General features: G+C 53.9%; 2 protein-coding genes and 1 long non-coding RNA gene across 3 annotated transcripts; 1 reads left to right on the top strand and 2 right to left on the bottom strand.

The window, feature by feature from the left end:
* Positions 1-1,755: 1,755 nt before the first annotated feature.
* Positions 1,756-19,845, top strand: IGSF22 (immunoglobulin superfamily member 22). Its single transcript, XM_025929110.2, has 22 exons — positions 1,756-1,879; positions 3,950-4,081; positions 4,309-4,445; positions 5,604-5,703; positions 5,790-5,829; positions 6,033-6,207; positions 6,864-6,977; positions 7,469-7,631; positions 8,274-8,546; positions 9,499-9,783; positions 10,531-10,655; positions 10,752-10,893; positions 11,063-11,359; positions 12,440-12,742; positions 13,502-13,675; positions 13,886-14,014; positions 14,862-15,158; positions 15,610-15,698; positions 15,879-16,071; positions 16,815-17,114; positions 17,881-18,210; positions 19,457-19,845. Exons 1-22 carry the CDS (start codon positions 1,771-1,773, stop codon positions 19,525-19,527), a joined length of 3,978 nt encoding a protein of 1,325 aa, XP_025784895.1. The 5' UTR covers positions 1,756-1,770; the 3' UTR covers positions 19,528-19,845.
* LOC147576608 (uncharacterized) lies at positions 3,373-10,937 on the bottom strand. The gene is made up of 2 exons (XR_015240963.1): positions 10,511-10,937; positions 3,373-5,277 (listed from the first exon to the last, which is right to left on the bottom strand). It is a non-coding gene; the product is annotated as an uncharacterized LOC147576608 (long non-coding RNA).
* Positions 19,846-20,907: 1,062 nt separating the features above from the next.
* TMEM86A (transmembrane protein 86A) lies at positions 20,908-25,326 on the bottom strand. The gene is made up of 3 exons (XM_086677829.1): positions 25,200-25,326; positions 22,805-23,069; positions 20,908-22,446 (listed from the first exon to the last, which is right to left on the bottom strand). Exons 1-3 carry the CDS (start codon positions 25,218-25,220, stop codon positions 22,010-22,012), a joined length of 723 nt encoding a protein of 240 aa, XP_086533955.1. The 5' UTR covers positions 25,221-25,326; the 3' UTR covers positions 20,908-22,009.

Here is a 25,326-nt window from a genome sequence, read left to right on the forward strand (position 1 = left end):
TAAAGGTAACGGTAGGCCACGCCAGGGTCCGTCTGCACAGGTGTGAGTCAGGGTAGGTGTTAAGCTTAAACTGGTCTGGGTGGTCTGGGCCACCAGAGCTCCTGTCCAGGCAGTTGTTACTGCTTGGGGTTGTTTCAGTTTCCATCACAGGATATTTTTCCCCGCAGGTCTTTTGCCTGAGTTAAGAGATAAGCTGGAAATAAGTCATACAGAGAAAGATACCATATGTTTTCACCCTTATGTGGATCCTGAGAAAGTTAACAGAAGACCATGGGGGAGGGGGAGAAAAAAAAAGAGAGAGGGAGGGAGGCAAACCATAAGAGACTCTTAAAAACAGAATAAACTCAGGGTTGATGGGGGGTGGGAGGGAGGGGAGGGTGGGTGGGTGATGGGCATTGAGGAGGGCACCTGTTGGGATGAACACTGGGTGTTGTATGGAAACAAATTTGACAATAAATTTCGTATTAAAAATAAAGAAAGAAGAGTTTAAGGAAGAATGTGGGACAAAGGTCAGTGGAACCATGCAGGTGAGCAGTAAAGGTCAGCTCTTGGGGTCTAGCTGGTGACAGTCTCAGAACTCAGAGGTGGAAATAGGCCAGGCAGAGATACGGGGGGTGGGGGAGATAAAGTTGAGCCTCCACCTTCCTGCCCAGAACAAGGCCCTTTTCAGAAGGGCAGTGGACTGGGAATCAGGAGGCCGGGATTCCAGGCTGAGTGACCTTTGACAGGTTATTTCTCGCAGACATCAGTTTCCTCACACACAAAGTGTAGGTGGAAAACTGCCGTGCTGGTTAAACAAAAATGGTAGGAACATCCATTCTTGGAAATACTGTGTAGTTGTTAGAACGAGGAGAGCCCTCATGAACCCATACGGAGAGATCTCCAAGGTGGATTCCGTGAAAGAGAAAGGGCGGAATAGTGAATAGTGTGTACCTGAAGTGTAAAGAGGGGACGAGGACAAAAACATACGTGTCTCTGCATGAAGGAGCTCCAGAAGGAGCTGAGCGACCACGGGTGGTTGGGTGGTTCGTGTTGGGGGAGGGCCGGGAGATGGGGGCTCAGGAGGGGGCCTCTTCATATGGATGTGGATGTTGTTTCACTTATTAACGATGAGATCGAATTACTGATTTTTTTTAAAGAAAAAAAATGAAAGAAAACCTCAGCCTCTGTCTTTATCGAGTCACAAGTGAAAGCAGGGCTGCAGACACACACTCTCATCTATCCGTCTTAGCATTCCAATGATGCCAGGGGTCCCCAGGGCACAGGAGGAAAATCCCCAGCTTCCTTCCAAGGCCCACTGCAGTATGGCTTAGTCAGGAAGTTCCTTCTTAGGTCTGACTTCATTGCCTCCTGATGAGACAGCTAACACTGCCTCCCTAGTTCCATGTAGCTATGAATACGAATCCCCAGCTCCCCCTGGGTAAATCTCAGCCCTACCATTCTCTCCCCCTGAGAACTTGGAATGGTTTGCGATTACTTGGTGGGTGACAGGCCCACTGGCCCTTGTAACCAGCCTGGGAAGGCGAGATACAATGGGAAGAAAAGACAGGCCGGAGAGAAGCTTGCTGCCCTACTTCTCCTCATTCTCTCCTGTGCACAGTCGTCTCCCCTTGTGTTCACCTGCCCCGTGTCTTCCCCCCACCACACACACACACACACACACACACACACACACAGAAGAGCAACTCTGGATCTCCCTCCTAGGCCCTTCCTTCATGGCCTCATCCTCTCCCTGGTCCTCCCAGGTGAGTGCCCACGCCTGCTGTCACCATGACGACCATTCACCACGAGCAGATGCTGCAGGAGCACGTGTCCATGGAGTTCTCCAGCTCCACCACCCACGTGCAGACCTTCTCCCAGACAACCAGGATCGTGGGAGGCAAGTAGAGTGGATGGGAGGGGAAATCGGGAAAGGGCAGCCTTTCTTTCTCCAGATCCAGCCTCTGGGCGGCGACGGGGCGAGGGGCGGGGGTGGGCGCTCAGCCGTTATGAGTTCTGGGCCCCTCAGGAGCCCAATATACAAAGGACAACCCTCTCCTAACCTGTGCTTCTAATCTGTACTTTGATAAAGCTTCAGCCAGTGGGATGCTTACCCATAGATCCGATCTCCAGGAAAACAGCTTAGGAAAGTCAGTCACATGCATGTGTGTGAGTGATTGATGAACTTAATTGCTTGAGGAGATCAGAGCCCGAAGCAAATGGATGTATCTCTGATGGCAGAATTTCAGACATGGAGGAAGCTAGGGAAGTAGCTACCTTATCTAGATGTGAGTAATGCTGACCCTGCTCCACTTCAGAAATAGGAGATTTGGAGCTGCCAGTGGAGAGGATGAAGACATAAACAAGTGACCTAAGCTTCCAGGCTCTCAACCCTTGGGGACCGGACTTGGGGGAAAACAGATCCAAGGGAAAGCTGAGAAATGGTCTCAGAGCAGAACAGATTGTTTCAGTCATGTCTCTAGTGAAAAGAGATTAAAAGATGGCCAGAGGCCAAAGTATCCAATATCCCCTCCCAGTCACTGCCCCCTCCCTCAAAGTCCTGGAGGGACAGAGTCCCTCAAAGTCCTCGTGCACAGAGGTCAGGGCCAGATGAACACTCTATCCCAACCACTCCTGGTCAGTGAGGCCAGGCAAGTGGAACAGCTGGGGCTCAAGACCAGAAGTTGCAAACTTACGTGATGATAGCAGTGATTCTCAACCCCGGCTGCATATTCGATTGGCTTTAGTGTAGCGGGGAGCAAGGAAGGGGAATGAAAAAAAAAATAGCGATACATAAGTCTCACCCAGCTGCTAAATCAGGTGTATGGGTATGTGTGTATGTGTGTGTGTGTGTGTTTCAAGCTCTCCAGAGATTCTAGCATGTAGCCAGAGTTTAAAACCACTGGCCATCAGGGTCCAGGCACGGAATATAAATGCAGAAAAAATGACCGAAGTGAACTGCAGAGCACATCCCCCACCTCAAGGGGCAGCCGCTATTCACTGCCCCCGATCGTTGCCATATGGGGGGTATGAGCTCCATGTTGAGAATCCAGAAATGTGAATTTTTATGTGAAATCTCTCATTCTTTAGATGTAGGGCTACTTTTTGTTTGACCATTGTAGAGATTAAACATCTGCAGGTTATGGGCAGCCTGCACACTGCTTGTTTGACACTTCTGATGGCTACTTAAAAGTGCGTCGGAACACGTTTTTCTCATCTCAGTCTTTCAGGCTAGTGGGGATAATAAAAGCACCTACTTCGCTGGAGTATTGTGAGGATTAAATAACATAACCTCTGAACTGTGTTTAGCACGGTTCCTGACAAAAGGAACGCGCTCTGTGAATCAGAGACATTGTTTTTAACTGTCAACTCACTAGCCAACAAGACGGTCTGTAGTTTATACTGAAAAAACTTTTCATTTTCCAAACATAAAATTACATGACTGCATTGAATATGCTCTCTCAGATAAGGAGATTCCCACCCATAGCCCCTCTAGGCTGGGAATGTTTCCTGTCCCTCGCTCAAGAATCACTGCTCCTCCCATAGCAATGAATGCTAAACCACAGAAGGGCTAAGGGAAGGCAGACAGCAGAATTCAACTAAGCCACCGGGCCCCTCTTAAGGCTGCTGGGGGACTAGGATTTCCAGGAGAGAAGCCCAAGAGGCCAAGAAACCCCCATCAAAATAAATCTCCTTTTTAAAAAAGAAAAAGGTTGGAAAAAAAGAAAAAGAAAAGAAAAGAATTGGGACCCGGTAACGTGGCCCGATAAACGTGATTGACCAGAGGCCTGGAAGAGGAGTTCGCTCCCCCTGGTGGCTGAAACGTGCCATAACACAACGACCGACTGACGAAAGGTCCTCCTTTTCTGGCCAAAGTCCCCGCGCGGCCCTAAAATGCTCCACCGTCCCCTCAAGAAAAGGTCAATCCTCCAGTCTTGGGCCCATTCTGACCTCTCGCCTGTCGCCACAGAGGAAGTCGTGACAAGGAAGTCCTCGAGCACTGTAGAGTTCTTCAGCTTGGTGACTCGGAGTACTGACATCCCTGCAGGCGAGAGCGTCCCCGAGTTCGTGGAGAAGCCTCACCCGGTCACCGCGCCCGAGGGTGTGTCGCTCCCCGTGTGTCCCCAAGCCCCTGGCTGCTTTCTGTTCTTCTCCCGGTGCCCCAATCAGCACCACGACCCCACTGTCCCCCAGTAATGCAAACACTGGCGGCCCCAGGCCCAGGGGCGCTCCCCTGCCGGGGTGGACATGAGACCCCTGGGAGGAGGCAGGGTCCGAAGGTCCGACCTGGAGGCTAAGAGGTGTACTTGTGTCCCGTGCCCACTGCAGGGGATAAAGCTGTGTTCCGAGCCCGGGTGCAGGGGAACCCCAAACCCAACATCTCCTGGAAGAGGGAGAGCGGCATCCCCATCAAGGAGTCGGCCAAGATGTTCTACGACAGCATCAACAAGGAGCACGTGCTGAAGGTGCGGGGACCCGAGCCAGAGAGCCAATTACGGACGAGGCCAGAGGCAGGGACCCCAGGGCATGCCGCCGGCCCCATCACGGACAAGAGAGCCACAACTGAACGAACCAAGAAGGGCCATGGGGAAAGAAGCTGTCGTTGCCCTAGAGGAGGGGCAGGATAAGAGAGGCCGAATCAGGAGCTGGGGTGTTGCTAGAGTGGGCAGGAGACCAAAATTAGGGGTGAGGCAAAGCAGAGCTAGGGCAAAGCCAAGGAGGGGCAGGAGACCCATCTCTTCCAGAAGGTGAGAGAGCCAAAAGGGAAGGGAGGCCAAGGCTATGGGCGTGGCTAGAAGGGGGCGTAGCCGTAGTGGGTGGAGCCAGGTTAAATCGGGGCAGCCAGGCACCAAGGGAGGAACTGATCCTAGCGATGGGGTGAAGGTCAGGGTTCCTGGGCTCTTCAGGGGACACTTCTAGAAGACTCTGGCCAAGAGCTGATCATCCTTAGATCTAACCAGCTTCTGCAACTTCTGGTTCCAGACGCTTGAGGAAAAGGAGAGATGGGTCATGGGGAAACGTGTCCCAATTGGTCCTGCGAGGACATACCATTGTGAAGGGCAAAAAGCCTCTCCTCTCCCCACCATACAGAATGTTCCTTCTCCCAGTGGCCCCATTACTGGACCCTTATTCCCACTTAGTACACACAGGCTGCCCCAAGGTCCCCCTACTGGCCACCGCGTTCACAAATTCATTCATTCCGAGACCCCACTGGGCTGTGAGTGCCATGTTGCAGATACCAACATTCACCGGTTTCCTCAGCCTAATTCACCGGTTTCCTCAGGCTCAGTCCAGCACCTGTACAAAGGAGTAAATATGTGTTAAAGGAAGGAACACTCAGTCTAGTGGCAGAAACTGCACACAGTTACAACTCAGAGGAAATCCCTGTCGTCTAGCTCACACCCAAGAGGAAGAATCCTGTGAAGAATCAGGCTACAAACACACACACTCACACTGATGGCTCCCTGGAACCTCCACATCATAGAGGCTGCTCAGTCCTCCACACATATACCCACACTCAGCCCCACTCCCCCTCCCCCCCAAAACGCCCTCCTTGCCCTCCTCACAGAAAGTCTCCCTGGGGTCCTCCTCACTCCCCCACTAATGGCTTGACTCTGATCCAGCTGGAGCCACTGACCTCCGGTGACTCTGACAACTACAAGTGCATTGCAAGCAATGACCATGCAGATGCCATCTACACTGTGTCCTTGCTGGTGACAGAAGGTGAGCCAGCTCCCTCTTCCTGGTCTTTCTTTGTTTTGTAGGGATCAGACTCCTCTGTCTGACCCTGTCCCCTTTTCTGTCTTCAGGTCATGAAAAAATGGATTTCAAAAAGATGTTGAAGAAGAGGTGAGGCTGGGAGGCTCCTCTCCCCAGGGTACTGTCCCTCCACCCTCCAGGCCAGAACTTCTCAAAGGCCTTTGGGGCCCTGAGTTAATGGCCCAGGCTCCAAGAACCCATGAATTAGGGAAGGGAATCTCAAGGTTAGGAGAGCCTCCCTCTGTCTTCAGAGGGAGGTGCTGAGCCCATGCTTGGTACCCACCCCCTCCCAGGGGACTCCCTGCTCCCAAGAAGAAGCAGAAGAAGGGGATAGGTGAGAAAGAGATGCTGGAGATTTTGTCCAAGGTACCCAAGAAGGACTTTGAGAAGGTCTGCATGGAGTATGGTTTCACTGATTTCCGGGGGCTGCTCAAGAAGCTCAAAGAGATGAAGAAAGTGGAGGTGGAGGTCAGTGACCATAGAGGGGCAGGGGTCTGCAGGCAGGGGTCTGGGTCTCTCCGAAAGTGCTGGTGCCTGTGTGTCTCCCAGTGGCAAGGTCTCTCCACCCTGTCCACACATGCTCAAAGGCAAGAGCAAGAAAGGATCTCTACTTCTCTCCCCACTACACCCAAATGTGTTTGCATAGACTTTGGAGTAGGATAGACCTGGGTTCAAGTCCCACTTCTACTGCCTTATTAACTGTGTGAACTGCCCCTCAGTTTCTCATTTGCAAAATGAAATTTCTACTTTCCTCTTTCATATGTTTTTGTGTTGTCATCATGCATTCACTCAACCGACTCACAATTATTGAGCATCTACACTGGAATTAGAGGACTTAGGTAATGGGCCCAGGTCCATGGTGACTATTCCATGAATGGAGTTCCTTTCTCATGGTCCATGGTGACTATTCCATGAATGGAGTTCCTTTCTCATGGTCCATCATATCTGTCTGCCCCTAAATCTTGCAGGCAGGTAGTGGCAGGAGGTTGGGGGAGGCACAGATGTCCAATCAGCCTAGTCATTTCTCCCCAAACCTTTAAGGAGCTCCTCCAGAATTGGGTTAACAGACTGGACAGGCCCCAGATGTCCCTGACACCCGCCATTTTATTATCACAATCTCACAGACCATCCGGATTCTGAAGCCCCTGGAAGACATAGAGACCAAGATTGACACCACTGTGGTCTTTGACTGCATCATGGAGCTGAAGGACCCCAATGTCAAGATGATATGGATGAAGGTGGGGAGGGGACACCTAGGCAGGGCCTGCCCTGGCAATATCATTTCCTCTCTGCACCTCCTCCCTTCACAGACACTCTCATTATCCGTCAACCAGGTCCCTCTTCTATTCCAGCAAGAGGCTGATGCCTCCTGGGATGATTGAAACTGACTGGGAGCTGGGCTCTATTCTTAGCTGTTTCATCACTTTGCTGTTTGATTTGAGACACTTACTTTCCTTTCTCCATGCCTCAGTCTATCCATCTGAAAAGGATGAGTTAGGTAGTCCTGAAGATAACATTAAGAGTTCAGGTCTCAAAGGAGGCAGGGACCCAGGGTCCCGCTTAGCTAGATGATGTGGCTAAAGAGATCTCGGGGGCCTCTGGTGTGTCTGAGGATCTTAGAGAGGCAGACGTCGTACCCTCCAGCTCAGGCTGGCCTTGGGGAATGGGGACCTCTGGAAGCCTCCTCCTAAACTCCTCCCTCAGCTTTTCTACCCATTTCATGAGACAGGATAATGAGCCACTGAGGATCCAGTACTCCCTAGGCAAGTATGATGTGAAGCAGATAGGCACCAAGTACATGCTGGTTATTACCAATGTGAACATGAACGACGCAGGAACCTACAGCCTGTCCGTGGGTGACAAGAAGATGAGAGCAGAGCTCACAGTGCTGGGTATGAATGTGGGCATGAGGGGGAACAAGGAAGATGCTGTCAGATCAGGGGAGGAATTGCCAGGGATGTGGGAGAGAGGACGGCGGGGCCATGCAGGAGAGGACTGCATGGGGATGGACATTAACGGAGGAGGGAAACATGGGGCACAAGGGAGAGAATGAGACAGTAAGTGCCATGGGGGCAGTGTAGCATCATGGTTAAGTACACAGTCTCCAGAGTTAGACTGCTGGGGTTCAGATCCCAGCTTCTGTCACTTAGAAGCTTGTGATTTGGGACAAGTTATTTCACTTCTGTTTGCCTCAGTTTCCCCATATGTAAAATGAGAAATCATAGTAAAATCTATCTATATGGGAATTGGATGCATCCTATGTGCACACTGGCTGGAAGAGTGCCTGGCACATATCTGAAACTACATAAGTGCCTTTTAAAATTGCTGTGTTAACGTTACTGGGGAGGAGACCATATGACCATCGTGGGAGGGGACTCCAGGATTCACAAGCAGACCGAAAGGAAGGATGCTTTCCCCAATTGTGGGCTATAGGAGGCCAGTGACCCCTGAGTCTTCATGTCCCCTCCATCACCCCACCCCTCAGGAGGGACCAGGGCTGCAGCCCAACGACTGCCCCTCCTACTCATCCACAGATGAGCCGCTGAAGTTCTTGGGAGAGATGACACCAATGAAGGTGACAGAGCGCCAGACAGCTGTTTTTGAGATCCGCCTTTCCAAGAAAGTGCCCAACTTTGTGTGGAAGTTCAATGGGAAGGAGCTGAAGAGGGATGAAAAGTATGAAATCACAGTGTCTGAGGATGGTCTGACCCACACACTTAAGATTAAGGATGCCAGACTCAGTGATGCCGGCGAGTTCTCTGCTGAGGCGGGGGACCTGGTACAGAAAGCCCAGCTCACTATTGACCGTGAGTGGTTGGGCCAGAGCTTGAGGGGTGGGCCTCATGCCACAGCCACCTCCATGCGGGCAGTCATCCATCTATCCACCCATCCACCCATCCATCCATCCATCCATCCATCCATCTCTCCTTGCAAAGCCCTGTGATGGGTTCTAGAAAGACAGAGGGTTCTCTCCTCCACTAACTCCTAGTGTAGTGGAGGAGGCACCAAATGGACTTGGAACATAAGTTCTTAAGCAGGAAGTCAAGACTGGGGTCTTACTACCAGCTGGGAGATCATGGGTCAGGAAATTATTAGCCTTTCCAGCTCTAACCTTATATGTTATAGCACATCACTGTTAACCACTTGCATTCCTACATTAGAATTCGTTTGGAGAGTTACACGTGAGGCATGTCACACGTGGGAACCACACTTGACTCCTGTAACGTGGAATCATCATGGCTGTGATGGTGGGAGACACAGAGGCTGTGGGCACCCAAAGAAGGAGCACCACTTAGTGATGTCAGAAAGGATGTGATGAGGTGATGGCCAAGTCTTGCCAAGAACCAAAAGGAGTTCATATTTCAGCAAATGGGGATGAAGACAGGAAATTCTCAGCAGAGGGAACAGCAGGTGTATAAAGGCCCAGACACCAGAAAGACAAGGCAATTATGGCTGGAGTTCCAAAGGGCCACGAGAGATATTGACTGCAGTGCTGTGAGGGGGTAAACTGTTATCCCATTTTACATATGAAGAAACTGAGACCCAGAGAGTGAATGCATTGCATACAGTCAGCCAGCAAGTAAGGGGCAGAGCTGGGACTCTCTCTGCCGGTTACCTCTGTGGGTCACGTGTTGCACACAACACATTCAATGCCACAAGTCCCTGTGTTTCTGGGACCAAAAAGAGGAGTAGGGCAGCATGTAGCTGCAGAAAGGGATGTAGGGGGTTGGATGCAGATCCAAGTCTATCTGTCCACAGGCATCCCCATCAAGTTTGTGAGAACCCTAAAGAACGTACGTGTGAAAGAGAGGAGCCGTGCCTGCCTTGAGTGTGAGCTGACCTCCAAGGACGTGACGCTGTACTGGAAGAAGGATGGGCGGCTGCTGGAGCGCAGCACCAAGTACAGCATGAGCCATGAGGGCAAGCGAGCAGAGCTGGTCATTGAGGACGCACAGCTCAGTGACAGTGGCGAGTACACCGTGGTGGCCATGCAGGACGGAGACCCCACTGAATACTACAGTACTGCTGTGGTCACCGTGGAGGGTACGTGCTCACCCTGTCAGCTCCCACTGACCAATCTCCCCAGTCCTGGTGGTTCCCTGCCATGGACACTGATCAGCCCCCTACTGACTCCAGCCTCCTCAAATTCATGGTCAGTTTCTACTTCCCAGTCTAATCACCCCCATCTACCAAATTCTGACCCTCTCTGACCTCCCAGGCCCTGAACATCTTTACCTCCTAGACCCTGGTCATACCCCATGTCTGGAACCCTATCCAAAATCCCTTGACTTTATCCATCCTTCACTTCCAGACTCTGACCATCCCCAGCAGCCTTGATCATCTGATCCTCCTTGACCTTGACCAGCCCCTGCTCACTAATCCTGATCAGTCCCCACTGACCCTGACCACCCTCAACTCCTAAAAACCCTGGGCATCCCACAGTCTAGCATAACCCCAACTAACCATCCCAACTCCTCTACCCATCTACACTCCCACCATCTATTCTTCTTCTTCAACTGAGCATCCCAAGTCCCCAGGGACCATCTTCCGATGAGCAGGCCCCCATTAACCATTTCCCAATGCTAATTGGACTTTTCCCCAACCTCCCACCTACTTGCTCCAGTTCCCTCCCTGACCATTCTCCTATCGCCCATTGACCATTTCCAAATCTCCTGCTCATCATAAATTATTTTGACAGACATGGCACCCCAGCCCCTTCCCATGGCCATCACCACCAGCCATTTTCACGTGAGTTCCTTTCACCCAGCACCTGCTCCCTTTCTCCCCCAGAGCGTCTGGCCACGGTGAAGAGCGGCATGTCCGACGTGCATGCGGCCACCGGGAGCCCAGCTGAACTGTGCGTCGTGCTGAACGACGAGAAGGTGGAGGGCGTGTGGCTCAAGGATGGCAAGGAGGTCCGAGGCAAGGGCTAGAGAAGGGGGCCAAGGAGGAAGGGGTGGACTGGCCATACATTCGCACTCATGGCCGCCCCTTGCCCCTCGCCCCCCCAGATCACGGACTTGCCCGGCGTGCAGATCGTGAAGCAGGGTGCAGTGCACAAGCTCATCTTCCCCAGTATGGGCCCGGAGCACGAGGGCAAGTACACCTTCCGGGCCAAGGGCGCAGAGAGCGAGGCCTCCGTATTCATTGCAGGTAAGGTCACTGCCCGCTGTAGGCAAGACTCAACCCCTCCGGGCCAGCCCACGTGCTCAGGGCTCCTCCCCCACCCCCATGGGATCTCCTCCACCCCTCATCGCCCCACCCCCCACTCCTACCGGGTGAGCCTGCCCTACCGCCGCCCCCCCCCCCCCCCCCCACGCAGATCCACCTACCATCGACCCGTCGGTGCTGGAGGCGCTGGCCGCGCACCCCGTGACTGTGAAGGTGGGCCACACGGCAAACATCAAGGTGCCCTTCCGGGCGAAGCCGCTGCCCAAAGTGACGTGGTACAAGGACGGCATGGAGGTGACAGAAGAGGAACGCGTGTCCATGGAGCGCGGGGAAGACCAGGCGCTGCTCACCATCTCCAACTGCGTGCGTGAGGACAGTGGCCTCGTTCTGCTCAAGCTCAAGAATGACTATGGCACAGCCACAGCCACTCTGCACCTCAGCGTGCTGGGTGAGGGCTGGCCCCCGCTGGGCTGAGCTGAGGGCATCTGCTGCTCTGCGCTCAGGGCGGGAGGCAGGCTGGGGATGGGAGCTCGAGCTGGGGGTTGAGAATGGCATCCGAGTGCTGGCTTTGCACCGGAAGCCCGCTTTCTAAGTTCCTCACTAGGCGGCCTTGGGCAAGCGGATGAACCTACGGAAGCCTCCATTTCTCATTTGCCATGGGGTGATTTGGGGCTGGTTTTGGTTTTTGTTGTTGTTGTGTCAGGAGTTTTGTTTTCAGTATCTATTTCAAGTGAATTTAAAGCACATAGGGCGCACAGCACATAGCAGACCTTCCAGTGTTACTGACTTGGAGATGAGGACATGGTTGCAAATAAGGTAGAAATGAAGTGAAAGAGGGGCATTTAGGGATAGAAGCGGGGTTGGTGCGTGAGTTTTGGGGTTGGAAGTGACATGAAGTGAGGGTGGGTGAATGGGGTTGAGGACAAAATGAAGCTGGAAAGATGGAAGGGGGTAAGAATGGGGTTGGGGATGGGTTGGAATACAAGAGATGAGGAGCTGACCTTAGTGAGCTCATGGTCAACATGCAACACACACACACACACACACACACACACGCCCATGCCATCAAGCTGTGGAGTGAGAAGGTTTGGGTTTTGACTCAATTCAACAGCATGACTGAACCCCTCTTCTGTGTTCTCAGCTCTGAGGATACAGGGATGGAAGTATTCCAGCTGTTTCTCAACCCAAAAGGGATGAAAACTGGCCAACGTGTAATTATAACATAAGATGAACTATAATATCACAAAGCACTGGAGTTCTGGAAGCTGCGAGGAGGGGGAGATCTTGTGTGGAAGGGGACAAGGGGTGAATCAGCTGAGACAGGGGTTCCCCGGGTCCCCAGTCCACCTATTCCTAGGCAAGTGAGAGTCTCAGGTGGCCAAAGATCAAACCCTTTGGGCAAGTCTTACAAGGAGGCACAGTGAACACAGAGAAGGGCAAGGGAAGTCTATGCCCCAGTTTGGTGGACCTCTGGCAAGTGGGATAAAGCCTTCCCGGTCCCTGTTGTGATGCTATCTTCTGTCCTCAGACCGTCCGAAACCTCCCCAGGGCCGGGTGGAATTTCTGGAACTCTCGGGTAATTGTGTGCACATGAAGTGGAAGGCCCCCAAAGACAACGGTGGGCGGCCTGTGACCCAGTTCATAGTGGAACGGAGGATGGTCGGCAAGAAGTCCTGGATTAAGATAGGCGAGGTGGACAGCAAACTCACGAAATTTGCCACCAACAAGGTAGAAGAGGGAAAAGCCTACCAGTTTCGTATCCTGGCGGTTAATTCAGAAGGAGTGAGCGACCCTCTGGAAACAGATGAAGTGTTTGCAGGAAATCCCATTGGTCAGTGAGATAGCCCTATGCTCAGTGGGAAACTCAGGGGTTGGGATGGAGGCCTTCGGCCAGTGAGGGATGCTAGTCTGTGGGGAATTCTGTGGGGTCGCCTCTGTGGCTATCCGATGAGACAGATGGAATCCGGAGTACGAGCAGAACATTATCTTGGGTAGGAATTCTCTACTTTTCCCAGTCAGATCACATGCACAACACATCCCCTGTGTGTATGTCCAGAACTGCATTCAGTTGCAGGGAAATGACTCCACTTGTTTCTCCATTCCAGAAATCACCCCAAATTCAAGTGAGAGTAGTGTTACTTTAGAGATAACCTTGAATCTGTTCTAACTTTTCCCCCAAAGAAGCCCCTTGAAAACATGGGTATTTGAATTATGAAAGCTAATTAACTTCTGGCGACACCCCTCCCAACTAGTCTCCATGTGTCCATGTGTCCAGACAGTACATTAGGAACTGTGGCTTTGGGGATGACAAGGGTCGAAAGAACCAAGTTGGCGATTCTCAATCTGGGCTCAACAGAATCACCTGATTGATGTCTTTAAAAACATGCTCATGCCTGGCTTCCACCCCCCTGGCCAATTACATTAAACTCTCTGGAGGTAAAACCCAGACATTAGTTAAGAATCATTGGTTTAAGGTGTTTTGTTTTGTTTTGTTTTGTTTTGTTTTTTTAAGGAGGGAGCCAGAGATCAACATGGGGTGGGAAATGTCTACATGCTCCCCCTTCTAACCTCTGCCCTCTGTCTCCCACAGAGCCCCCTGGTCTTGCCTCCCAGCCTCAAGTGACTGATGTGACCAAAGACAGCATGACCATCACATGGAATGCCCCTACCCAGGATGGGGGAGCCCCAGTGCTCGGCTACATTGTGGAGCGGAGGAAGAAAGGCAGTAGCCTCTGGGTGCCGGTCAACAAGGAGCCCATCCAAGGTGAGGTCCTAGGGAGAGAGGCTCAGGAGGACCAAGAGAGGCTTTGCTGGGTGGACCTGTGTACTTCTGCTGCCCTGAACATACTCTGTTTCCCAACTCCTTTGAGGATTTTCGTAGCATCCCGCCACCCCCTAATCCATGCCCTCTCACCCTATGGTCTCCCATCTCATGGACCCCCTGGCCTCAGGACCCCTCAAACTCCCATTTCAGATACCAAGTGCACTGTGGATGGTCTCCTGGAAGACACAGAATATGAATTCCGAGTTATAGCTGTGAATAAGGCAGGCCCTGGACAGCCCAGTATGGCATCCAGCTCAGTGGTAGCCAAGGACCCTGTCAGTGAGTATGGGGTGCCAAACCCCAGCACGTAGTAGAATTATCTGATGCAAGGTAGACAGCCGCTTTCTTCTCTGGGAAAGCCTAACAGGATGACCCCTCCACACAGTCTCCACTCTGTGGGAGCTGCCAGCCTAATAGAGGGACAGGATTCACACATAAGAGAAAACCAACAAATAAAGATTGGGCAGGGTGGGAAAAAAGTTATCAAACTTTGAGCATTTCTGGTTAGGCGAGGTGGTAGAGGCAGGTCTGAGGATTGGGTAGGGGGATAGTATAGTGTGGATGGTCGGGAGGGGGCTGAGGTTGGGAGATGAGATGGGGGTACCGCACACGAATGGAGGCGGTGGAGATGGTTGGGCTAAATTAGGGTGGAGTTTAGAACACAAGGAAACTGATGGGGCGCCTGGGTGGCTCCGTCAGTTGAGTGACTGACTCTCGGTTTGGGCTCGGCTCATGATCTCGCGGTTCATGAGTTCGAGCCCCGCGTGGGGTCCCACGGCTGACAGCGCGGGGCCTGTTTGGGATTCTCTCTCTCTGCCTCCCCCCTGCTCTCGCTGTCTCTGTCTCTCTCAAAATGAATAACCTTAAAAAAAATAGAATAGAAGGAAATTGAGGCTGTAGGGTATGTTGAATTTGGAGGGTAGTGACTTCAAGGGTGAAAGTGTTGAGCCAGTGAGAGAATTGAACTTGGAGGTTGTTGAGTGCGCAAGGTTGGCCTTGAAGGTGTGAACTGGGCGTCAGAGGAAGAAGTGCTGACAGCTAGGTTTTAGGGGTACCGGGTGTGGGAATGGGCACGGGGATGAGTGCGGATGAGCTGGGAGACTGACTGGATGTCTCTGCCACCCAGAGCCCCCAGGCCTGGTGCAGGGTCTGCATGTGTCTGATTCCTCCAACTCCAGTATCTCCCTGGCCTGGCGGGAGCCTGCAGAGGGAGACCCACCTTCTGGCTACATCCTTGAGATGCGGGCCGAAGACACTAAGGAGTGGTCCAAGTGCACAAAGATCCCCATCTCAGGCACCTGCTACACAGTGGGAGGCCTCACCGAGAGGCAGAAATACTTCTTCCGCATCCGGGCTGTGAATGAGGCTGGGGTTGGGGAGCCTGTGGAACTGGATGAGGGGGTTCGTGCCATGCCACCACCAGGTGAGGACGCAGAGAGAGCTGCGGTTTAGGCCTCAACATCCCAGCTCCATACCTTCCTCCCTAGGACCTCATCCCACAGGGGAAAACTGGGTGATGCTATGGGCAAGAAGTCGTCCATACTTGTGCCTGGACAGAGCCAGGCGTGACCCGCCCCCACCAAAAAAACCCCACTCATTGTATGCTAAATAGTATTTACTGTGTGCCAAGAGAGGTGTTGGAAATACAGAAACAACTAAGACACAGGACCTGCCCTAGAGTCTTACATACTAACAGGGGAAGACAGACAAGGGACAAATAAATGCTTCACAGTGTTGGGGCTGCTAACGGTCTGTATGGGTTCTAACAAGAGCATGGAGGAGAGGTTGGGAAAGGCTCTGGATGGGGAGGTTTAAAGCTGAGTCTTCCAGAGAGAGAGAGGTCCATGGCCCCACCTTGGTCTCTTCCCTCTCAGCTGCCCCCAAGTTTGATCTCAGTGCCCGACTGAAGAGTCACATGGTGGTTCGTGCTGGGACAGCCCTCTGCATCCATGCTGCCTTCTCTGTGAGTTGTTCCAGATCCTGGCCCCCAGATGCCCACCGAGATGGCTGCTGTAGCTATCAGAGTCTCTGTCTCGGCCCCTCGCCAGAACCCTGGCACTAGAGCCTGGCAGGAGAATTCTCAACAGTGGGAGCCCCAAATATCACCTGGGTGACCCCAGTGCCATCTCCTGTCACCACACAGGGCTCACCACCACCTAACGTGATCTGGCAGAAAGACGGCATCCCCACCAAGGGCAGGGAAACCATCATCAAGGGCAAAAACCATTCTCAGTTCCTCATCAACAGCACCAAGCGCTCTGATTCAGGGGTGTACCGCATCTTGCTCCAGAATGAGTTTGGAGAGGCATCCTATGACATCCACGTGCGTGTGGCAGGTATGACAGTAGGCAGAGGCCTTGGGGAGGTATCCTTGCACACACTCCAAAATATAACTCCCCACTGCTGCTCGAGTTCCTATCACTGTCAAGCCAGGCCTTAAGGTAGTGAAGTCTTGTCTGGCACCACAAAACAAGACTTTATTGGCCTTTGCCTTAATGGGGAGGTTTCTTTCCGCTTTTTCTCAATGCCCTGAAGCCCTAGAGGCATTGAACTAGGACCAAATCCTTGTTTCAGTTTCCGCACGCATATCTGATGAGCTTTGAGGCATATGCAGAGGACGGATGGCAGAGAGAGAGCAGAAAATGAGTGGGAATCAGGAGGGATAGATGGAAATGAGTCCATTAATAATTGCAGTGGCCTCATAGTAGTGAGGGCTAGAAGCTTTATAATAAAGCCTTAAACTCCCTAGGGATGAAGGGGTAAACTTTTATTGAATAGTCACTATGTGCCAAGCACTTTACTCAGCATTTCTGTGATAGTTATTGTGAGCCCTATTCTGCAAACGAGGAAACAAACCGGTCTCAAAAAAAGATAAGTGACTTGCCCAAGTTCACAGGGCTGGTAAATGGCAGAGCTATGCCTCAGAAATAGTTCTTTCTGACTCCAAAATACCAGCGGCCTGAGACTCAAAGAAGGGACATTCCCCGTCTCATCTTCCATGGGGCTTGGCAGGTGGCTGTGGTGGGGCATAATTCTTCAGGCCCCCGAGGGTGGCTGTTGGACCTTGTGGTTGTTCCAGATTTTCCGCGGCCGCCCACAAACCTACAGCTGTTTGAGGAGGTCCCCAACACGGTGACTCTGACCTGGAACCACAGCCCTGACGTGCAGGAGGATAGTGAGGCCCACTACGTCATCATGAAGCGGGATGCCAGCAGCCCCACCTGGTTCACAGCAGCGGAGCGCGTCTTCAGCAACAAGTACACGGTGACCGGGTTACTCCCTGGCAGGAAGTACTACTTCCGAGTAGTGGCCCGGAACGAAATCGGTGACAGTGACCCACTCGACTCCAAGGATACCTGGCTCATCGTCAAGGACAAGAGTGAGTCAGGAAACTCGGGGGTTTGGGTTATATCCCTGATGGCAGGGATGACATAGGGATTGCCAGGGGTACCCGGGGTTTGAGGTAAAATCTGAGAACCACTGAGGCGGAAAAGGCTAACGTCAGGGATGCTGGGAAGAGAAGTAGTGATCCAGAAGCCTAGAGGAGGAACTACCTTGTACGTACTCTGAGGGGGTGGAGGTGGGGGGGCGCCCTTGGGGGTGGGGATGACAGTGGAGGTGGGGGCGCCCTTGGGGACGGGGAGGACAGGGGCGGGCCGGCTGTTTAGAGCTGAGACGTGGTCCCCTGAGCCAATGGGTCACGGGGATGAGGGCTGGGGATGATGTCCAGGAACCCTGGAGGGAAGGGGCTAGGGGTGGAGATAGCGTCAGGAAACTGGAAATGAAGAGCTAAATGGAGACTAGCAGAGACCACGGAGGCTGACCTGATGCTGGAAAAGCTCGGATGGAAGTTAACAGCTCGGTCGGGAAGCTGACAGCTGGAAAGAAGTTAGGACCCCTGGGTCTGGAAAAGCGTGAAATCCCACGCACTGGGTTTTGATAGTGGAGCCCTGGAATGACAAGGGAGTGGGAGGGTGGCTGAATGGAACCTCGGGTGCCGGCGTAAGGTCAGGGCCCCAGAGTTGAGAGGGCGTGGGAATGTAGCCCAGGCCTGGGGGGCTCCGGGGAGCCTTCGAGCTCTCAGCGGGCGGGCATTGGCCGGGGTCCCAGGCGCGCTCACAGCCCACCGCGTCCCGCCCGCGCAGTCGAGGACCTGAGCGCCAAGCTGAAGCCGTATGAGCAGAAGGACTGGCGCCACGCACCGCGCTTCCTGATCCCACTCAAGCCGCACACGGTGCTGCGCGGCCAGGACTGCACCATGACGTGCGCCTTCCTTGGGAACCCGCGGCCCACGGTGACCCTCTACAAGGGCGACGTCAACATCACGGCCAACTCCAAGTTCTGGTACAACTCCACCAGCGGGGTGTGCACGATCGTCATCCCCACCTGCACGCTCAAGGACAGCGGGGAGTACAGCGTGCTGGTGGAGAACGAGCTGGGCAAGGACCGCAGCAGCTGCGCGCTCACGGTCTACGGTGAGGGCACCCGCAGAGCACGCCTGGGGGCGGGGAGGCGGCCCTGCGTCCCATCTGGGCCAGAGGCGCAGGATGGCCGTCTCGGGGGTGCATTTTTTCATTTACTCTGCCAACAGGTGGTGTAAACATTTCACCAACGGGCCGTACTCGGTGCCTCTCGATGTCATTTGTTACATGTCTGGAGCCTCCAGGCTTGGGAGTTTGCAATCCCTCGGTAGACTGTAGTTTGCAACGCTTAGTGGGCCTAGACTTGCCTTTGAAAAAGTTACTGGTGATCGGGCCTAACCCAGACTGGCCAGGCACAATTTCCGTGGCCAGGTTCTAGAAGGAATTTTTATGTTTACGAGATTTTACAAGTGATTCTGATGTGCGACCAAGATTGAAAGCTCCTGGTCTAGGATAAGGACAGGTGGGAAGCACCAATGGGAGGACGGGACGGAACCTAGTGGAGACCCTTCCTCTGCACAGGTGTGCCACACCTCTACCCAACGTGTGTACGTGCAGGGGAAGTGTTTTCTCTTCCTACACACTCTTTTCACAACCACACAGCTAGTAGCAGGACCTCTCCCAATGCAGAGCTGACCTGCCCTGCTCCCTTTTACTTAAACTCCCTAACTCTCCCATGATCTTCTGGAGGAAACCCCAAGCAGCAAGGCTCCCCACACTGTCTCCCCTGTCCCCCACATCTACTTTTCCAGCCTCATCCTCTGCCGCTCCCTGAACCCTCCGCGGCGGTCCTCTGGTGTCCTGCTGTAAGTCCCGTTCCTCAGGGAAAGACCACATCCTGTCGCTCTGTCTCTCAAGTACTCAGCTAGGTATCTGGCCCTGAGATGATGCCTCCAGGGCGGCTGCTGAACTGTGTGACAGAACTGGGCCAGGGAAGGCACTGTGGGAGACATCCAGCTTTCATTCCACAGCTAGAGAAATCCCTGACAGCTTAATTCTGGTTGTAAGCACGTGGGCCCACGGCCCTGGCTCCACTACCGTCCAGCCATGTGACCTTGGCAAACCACTCTGAGCCTGTTTTCTAATCTACTTCTTGGGGGCTGTCTTGAGGCTTAAATGAGATAGTGCACAGAAGTGACTGGCACAATGCCTGGCAAATATTGAGTTCTGAATAACTGGCAGCTCTTGGCCCCACACGCTCAGCTGACCTTGGGAGACGGGGGCCTTAACTGCAAGTCCAGCAATTTGGAGTTTCCCTTCCCCCTAGCAACACTGACAAATACTTGCTTTGCTCTTTCAGACAAGGATGACAAGTCAATTCTAGCGTCAGTCACCGAGAGTCTGCAGAAGAAGTCCAAGCACCTTATGTGATCTCCGGCCCAGCCCAGGCATCAGGAGGATGTTGTTATAGGTGGTTTCTGGGCCTATCCTGTGTGTGTCCCCAGTGACGGCGGCCCAGTTCGCTCCCTGGTGCTTGTCAGTGAAGTCATGGGACAATAAACTGACTAAGCTCACCCCTGCCTGTTCCTGAGGTTGGCATGGAGCAGGGACCAAGGATATGGGCTTGGGAGTGGATGGGGATACAGAGGACACACACCCCCAGAGCTTAGTCCAAACCCACCCGCATTGGGGGTGACCAGCCGCTTTTTGGCTGGGCCTTGGCTTGCCTTCCCCTCCTCTGCAGCGACATCGCACCCTCCCCTCCCCTCAGGGCAGGGGAGGACGCATCTTATAGGCTTCATTCTTCTCCGTCCTCCCCCCTTCACCCCCCCCCCAGCACTTCTTCACCAGGTAGATCTGCCCTCAAGAGTTCTGGGGTTTGAAGGGATCAGGGCCTTGCTTCTTTAGTGTCTAGAGTTCCTGGTATTTGGGAATTAATGCTTCTCAAAGCTAGAAACGATTGGTCATCCAGCTCACTAGGTCTCATACTTAGGTTTTACTGCAGAATCTTCCCAATTAAAAAAAAAATTGTAAGAAACTACTGGACTCCAAACAAGGATGGGGGGGGGTGGGGGTTGTCTCTGGGCCACTCTCTTCTACTTATCCTTTTCCTGTCTCCCATCAGGTATCTCTGTAAAAATCCTAGTCTGAAAATCACTAATTCACCCACCACCCACACGGGGCTGAGCCTCCTCTATCCTGTCCCCACGACTCTACAACCCTTTTACTAATGGCATATTCACCACCACCCAAGGCTTTCCTCTCTGCTTCTGGGTCAGAGCACTGCCCATTAAGATGCAAATGCCCCTGGAACAGGGTGACACATTATTTTGCCAGAGCTTCCCATCTAAAGTACAAATCAGCTAATCTAATCTTACTCCTCCCCACTGTTTAATGGAGCCCAGAGTTCAAGGAGAGAGGAAACACTTGAAGGGAATCTGGATCATTTTGGAACAGGCAGTAGGTCCGGGAGGAGGCGGGCAGCAGTAGAGGGCACTGGGTCACTAAGAGTCAGCAAAGGTGCTAGGTGTCCGTGCACAGGGGAATGCATCAAAGACAAAATCGGATGGTGGCAAATACTGCCCATCCCCCACCCTCCTGAATTATATCCACACCCATACACGTGACCAGGGAAGGGAGACCCACTCCAAAAGGCACCATGTCACCAGAGCCAGGGAGCCAGCCTGGCGCCAAGATGCACTGGCCAGCACTGTGACCCAGGCTGTAAGGACATCCAGGGCCCCTGGCACCATGCCCCCACCCCTTTCTCTCCAGGACAGGCACACGCCACACAAGCAGACAAGCAGAGCAGCCAGTGGCCCTTGGTTTTTATTTTTTTCACATGAACAGCAAAGGATGGCGTTGTCCCATCCTTGCTCCTTTTGCATTGAATGTGCCTTAGGTCTTATGACCCTAGAATGTCATTGGAGCCCTCTCCTCTTGCTCCCAGTGCAGAAGGGGCAGAGAAGAAAGCACTGATGGTGGTGGGATGGGGTCCCAGCTCTCTAAGCCAGGCTCAGCACCCCCTCAGCAACTCCCTGAGGCCCTCTCCCTATAAGACTTAGACAGCAGGACAGAGACAGATGGCACAGAAAGACCCAGACAGTCTGGGAGACAGACCACACACACACACACACACACACACACACACACACACAGAAATTCACACGCACAGACACACATACAGGCTGGCCCCTTCCTTTGGTATAGTTCACCCTAACCCTGGGGATAGGGTCTAAAGGTGGCGGTGGTGGTGGTGGGCCTGAGCTCTGGACTGGCCTCTGAGAGAGATGGGACCAACTTGAATCATTGATAGCCCAAGCTCCTAGGCCAGTGAAGTCCCCAGTCTTCCCCACCTGGGCAGACACCCCTTCACCTTCCCACCCACCACTTAGAAACGGAGATAGTTCAAGTAACAAGGATAGATGAGGGAAAGAAAGATTCCATTCTCATCCAGTCTTCTCACCTAGGGGCCTGTGAAACGGGTTTCAAGCCCTGGGTTTGGGTCATCTCAGGTCAGATTTCTCCCCTCTTCACTCGACTCTTGTGCAGATCAGAAAGAATGGGAGTGGGGTGAGTCAGACTCTTCCATCTAGAAGCGGGGGGAGGTCAAGACGCTGAGCACCATTGCCCTCTGGAGGGGCTTTGACAGCCCCTATGGGGTTAGAGGTGGGGAGATGTCTAATTCTGGCTCCAGCAAGGAGAATTAGGCTGGCTCTTTTTATCTGTAAGCATTGTTCTGGAACACCAACTTTGCTAGAGAGATCCTTTTCCTGCTTACCCCCCTTCAAACGTGTACATTTCCCCAGTGGTATCTACTCTCCAGGTCAGTCCTGCAGCCATCCTGACTCAGTTCTTGCAGGTTCTGGACCCCTCCCCCAGGAGGAGAGAGGGGTAACCACACCCTGGCTTCTCAATTGGCCTTGCTCAGTCTGTAGTCTTCCACTGGCTCCCGGCTCTCAACAGCTGACAAGGCGATGAGCATCTGGGCAGCATAGTAGGTGGACATGATGAGTGCCCGCGAGTAGGGCACAGGGAAGCAGAACTTGTTGAGGGCGATGGTCAGGTCTGAGATGATAAAGAGCAGTGCACCACTGCCTGCTGCCAGCTCAGTCCAGCGCCAGGCTGCCCCAACCAGCCGTAGTCCTGCCATAGCCCGCCAGCCCATGAAACTGATAAGGGCCACATAGACCCCCACCAGGTAGGTGAAGGCACCTGAGAGGCCTGGGTAGAGAAGAGCATAGCACAGGCCCGACAGCACTGCCATCACCAGACCTGTCCGAAGAGCCAGTGGCCGCATGCCAAAGGCCGAGGCGTAGAGCATGTGGGTCACAGCAAACATCAGCAGACCTGGGAGTGAGAGGGGATGAGGGGATGCTGAGGGCAGGCTCGGATGAGTAATGAGAGACATGGGGTGGGGGGGGGGAGTGCTTAGGATAACCCAGGAACTTTGTTTGGGGTGTATCAGGGGTGGGAAGAAATCCACAAAGGTAAAGATACCACCCCCTCCCCTGAGGAACTCCAGAGCCGATCACCAGATCCTCTGTAAGGCAATCCTCCAATAAGGGTCCCACGGTCTTTGGCCTCACAACCCCTCAGATGCCCCATATTCTTGTTCAAAAGCTCCCTCTCCCAAATCCTTGGCCACCTAAGACCCTCTAGCGCCCAACCCCAGGATTCCTCCCAAACAGCTACTATGGCAACTGACCGTGCACAAAGTAGCCCTGGTCTTGCCAGATGAGGAAGGCATCACCTAGAGCGGAGAAGACGAGCCCCACAAAGATGCGGGTGGCACTGGGGTGGGTCAGCAGGAATCCTAGGCCATGGGCCAGAAGGAAGAGCCAGAGGCAGAAGATGGGCAGGCACTTGATGAGGGCGCTGACCCACGATGGGCTGGACGAGGGCAGCCAGAGCACAAAATACACGCAGGTGGCCTTGAAGAAGGGCACCAGCTTGGGTCCCTCACTCTTCACCTGGAGGACATAGGACAAGGGCAGCACTCAGCACTTACGAGCTCAGAAGATCACAGAGGTGTTCAGAGCCGGCACCCTCAGCCCAGACGTATACCCCAGAGCCAGGCCCACCTTCCAAGTAGGGAGGGTTGACACGCAGAAATTCAGTCTGGCCTGTCCCAACTAGCCAGCAGAGTGTAAACATGCCCATCATCACCCTGAAGCTTAATTGATTAGGAAGGGGAGGGGCTCCACTTTCCTGCTGCCCACATCCACTCTTGGCCCTAGGGCAGGACCAGAATGGTCACTCACTGAGCAGAAAACAGGTCTTGGGACAAAGTCCCCTCCCGTAGGCCAATGCTTCTCCTTTCCTGGCCCCTCCCTGTCCCTCCAAAACCCCTTTAACCCGTCTCTGCCACCATCAGCCACCAGCTGTCTGGAATGGAGTGAAGTCAGCAGGAAACCACAGAGACGCCACAACTAGCCGCCTTGTGATCTTCTGCAGTGGGGCCAGGGCACAGGCTTAGGGCCCTGGCAACACCGGGTGAGTGCCAGCAATGTGTGAGGGTGGGCACCTCAGCCCCCACAGGCTCTTTCTTGGCCAGCCTGCTCCTCAGCCTCCACTCCAGCTGCCCCTAAAGGTACCAGCCTAAAGGTACCAAGAAGGGCAAGGAGAGGAGACACGGATGCTGGCTAGAGAAGGATTTCAGGGATTGGAGAGTTGCAGGGGGTTGTCTGTCGGTCAGTCTCATTTCTCTGAGAACAAGAGCAACTCAAGAGCTCATGAGAAAGAGGCAGGAAGCGGGGGAGGAGTTCTCTTTCCAGCTTTTGCGCTGGAGCCAGCAGACTGGCTGGGAGGAGATGTGGAACTGAGAGGGGGGAAGTAACAGCAGCTGACTTGGCCTCAGACGGATCAGGGGGGAGGGCCACTAAAGAAAGGTGTGTCTAAGGCCACTGCAGGTACTCTCCAAGCTAGGGAGGGGGGCTACTGCAGATATCCTCAATCTGTGACACCCTGAAGCTCCTTTGCTTGGGCTTCTGGTACAGGGTCTCTGTGGATGGTTCAGAACGGTTGAGGTTCCCTGTATACCCACATTCTGCCCAAAATGATTGTGCCTCTGGCTGGGTGAGCTGTCCAGCACAAGGCTCTGGGAACACACTGACTTCCAGACTGCCAGTTACCTGACGGCTGATCGGACTGTGATGAAGGAGGTTGGGAAGAGGTAGATGGGTAGGTCCAAGGTCCAAGCCTGCCCTTGCTCTGAGGGGAGTGAGAGCAGGGAGAAAAGATGACTAAGTCCCTTCCTATGGAGATCTCCCCCCATCCAGGCTCGTCAGGGCAGGCGCATGGGCGGAGGAGGAGACTGGAGGAGATGGACAGCCACACAGTCCCCAGTTCTCCCCATCAACCACCAGCCTGCCCTTAGAAGCATCAAGGTCTGCTCCATACCCGTCCCCCAGCCCCATGTGTCCTATGAGGAGAAACAGGCAGTAGTAGCTGGCGAGACTTTGACAATCATAGAGAATCCAACACTAGAAGAGGAAGGGTGGGGAAAAGAGACAAACGTTCGAGTTGAGAAAGTCTGAATGGGAAGCAATGTCAAGAGAGAAGGACCCCTCTTCCTCCAGCACATTACCAATGCTGCTTGGACTCAGGGACATCCCCTCCCCCGCCCCAGACTTGTTTATGAGATAAGGAACCGAGGGAACAGATTTGGGCCAGGATTCCCAGGAGGGCCCAGTCACCCTCCTGCCCTCCCCGCCCTCTCCCACGCCCTCTCCCACGCCTCCCTGTGGTCTGCCCACGCAGAACCGCCGGCCAGCTGCTGTCCTCTACCTCTCCCCGGCAACCAGCCCGCCGACCCGCGTCAGACACACAGACATCAACAAAGTCACGCTTCCGAGTCACATGCCCACTGTTTTCCTCCCTCCGGCGGGCGGGCGGGCAGGGGCTGTGTGGAGGAGGGGCGCCGCGGGTCCAGGGAGCGGTGGGGGGGGGGGGGGGGCCTTGACAGCGCCCACCTCCCTCCCGGGGACGCCGACCGCCGCGAGATCCCTGCCCCTTCCACGGCCCCCGGCGGCCTGGCCTGCCGCAGCCCAGTCCCCAGGCCGGTGGGCGCCGGACACTGGCTCGCTCGCTCGCGCACTCACCACAGTGACTGGGGACACCATGGCGGCGGCGGCGGCGGCAGCGGCTGGCACTCCGCTCCGGGCTGCAGCGGCCAGGACGCGCCCGCGGCCAGGTGAGTAGGCGAAGACGTAACAAAGCCCGGGGTGA

Source organism: Puma concolor, chromosome D1 (assembly GCF_028749965.1).
Source record: "Puma concolor isolate L17-30 chromosome D1, mPumCon1.1.hap2, whole genome shotgun sequence".
NCBI classification, from domain to species: Eukaryota; Metazoa; Chordata; class Mammalia; order Carnivora; family Felidae; genus Puma; species Puma concolor.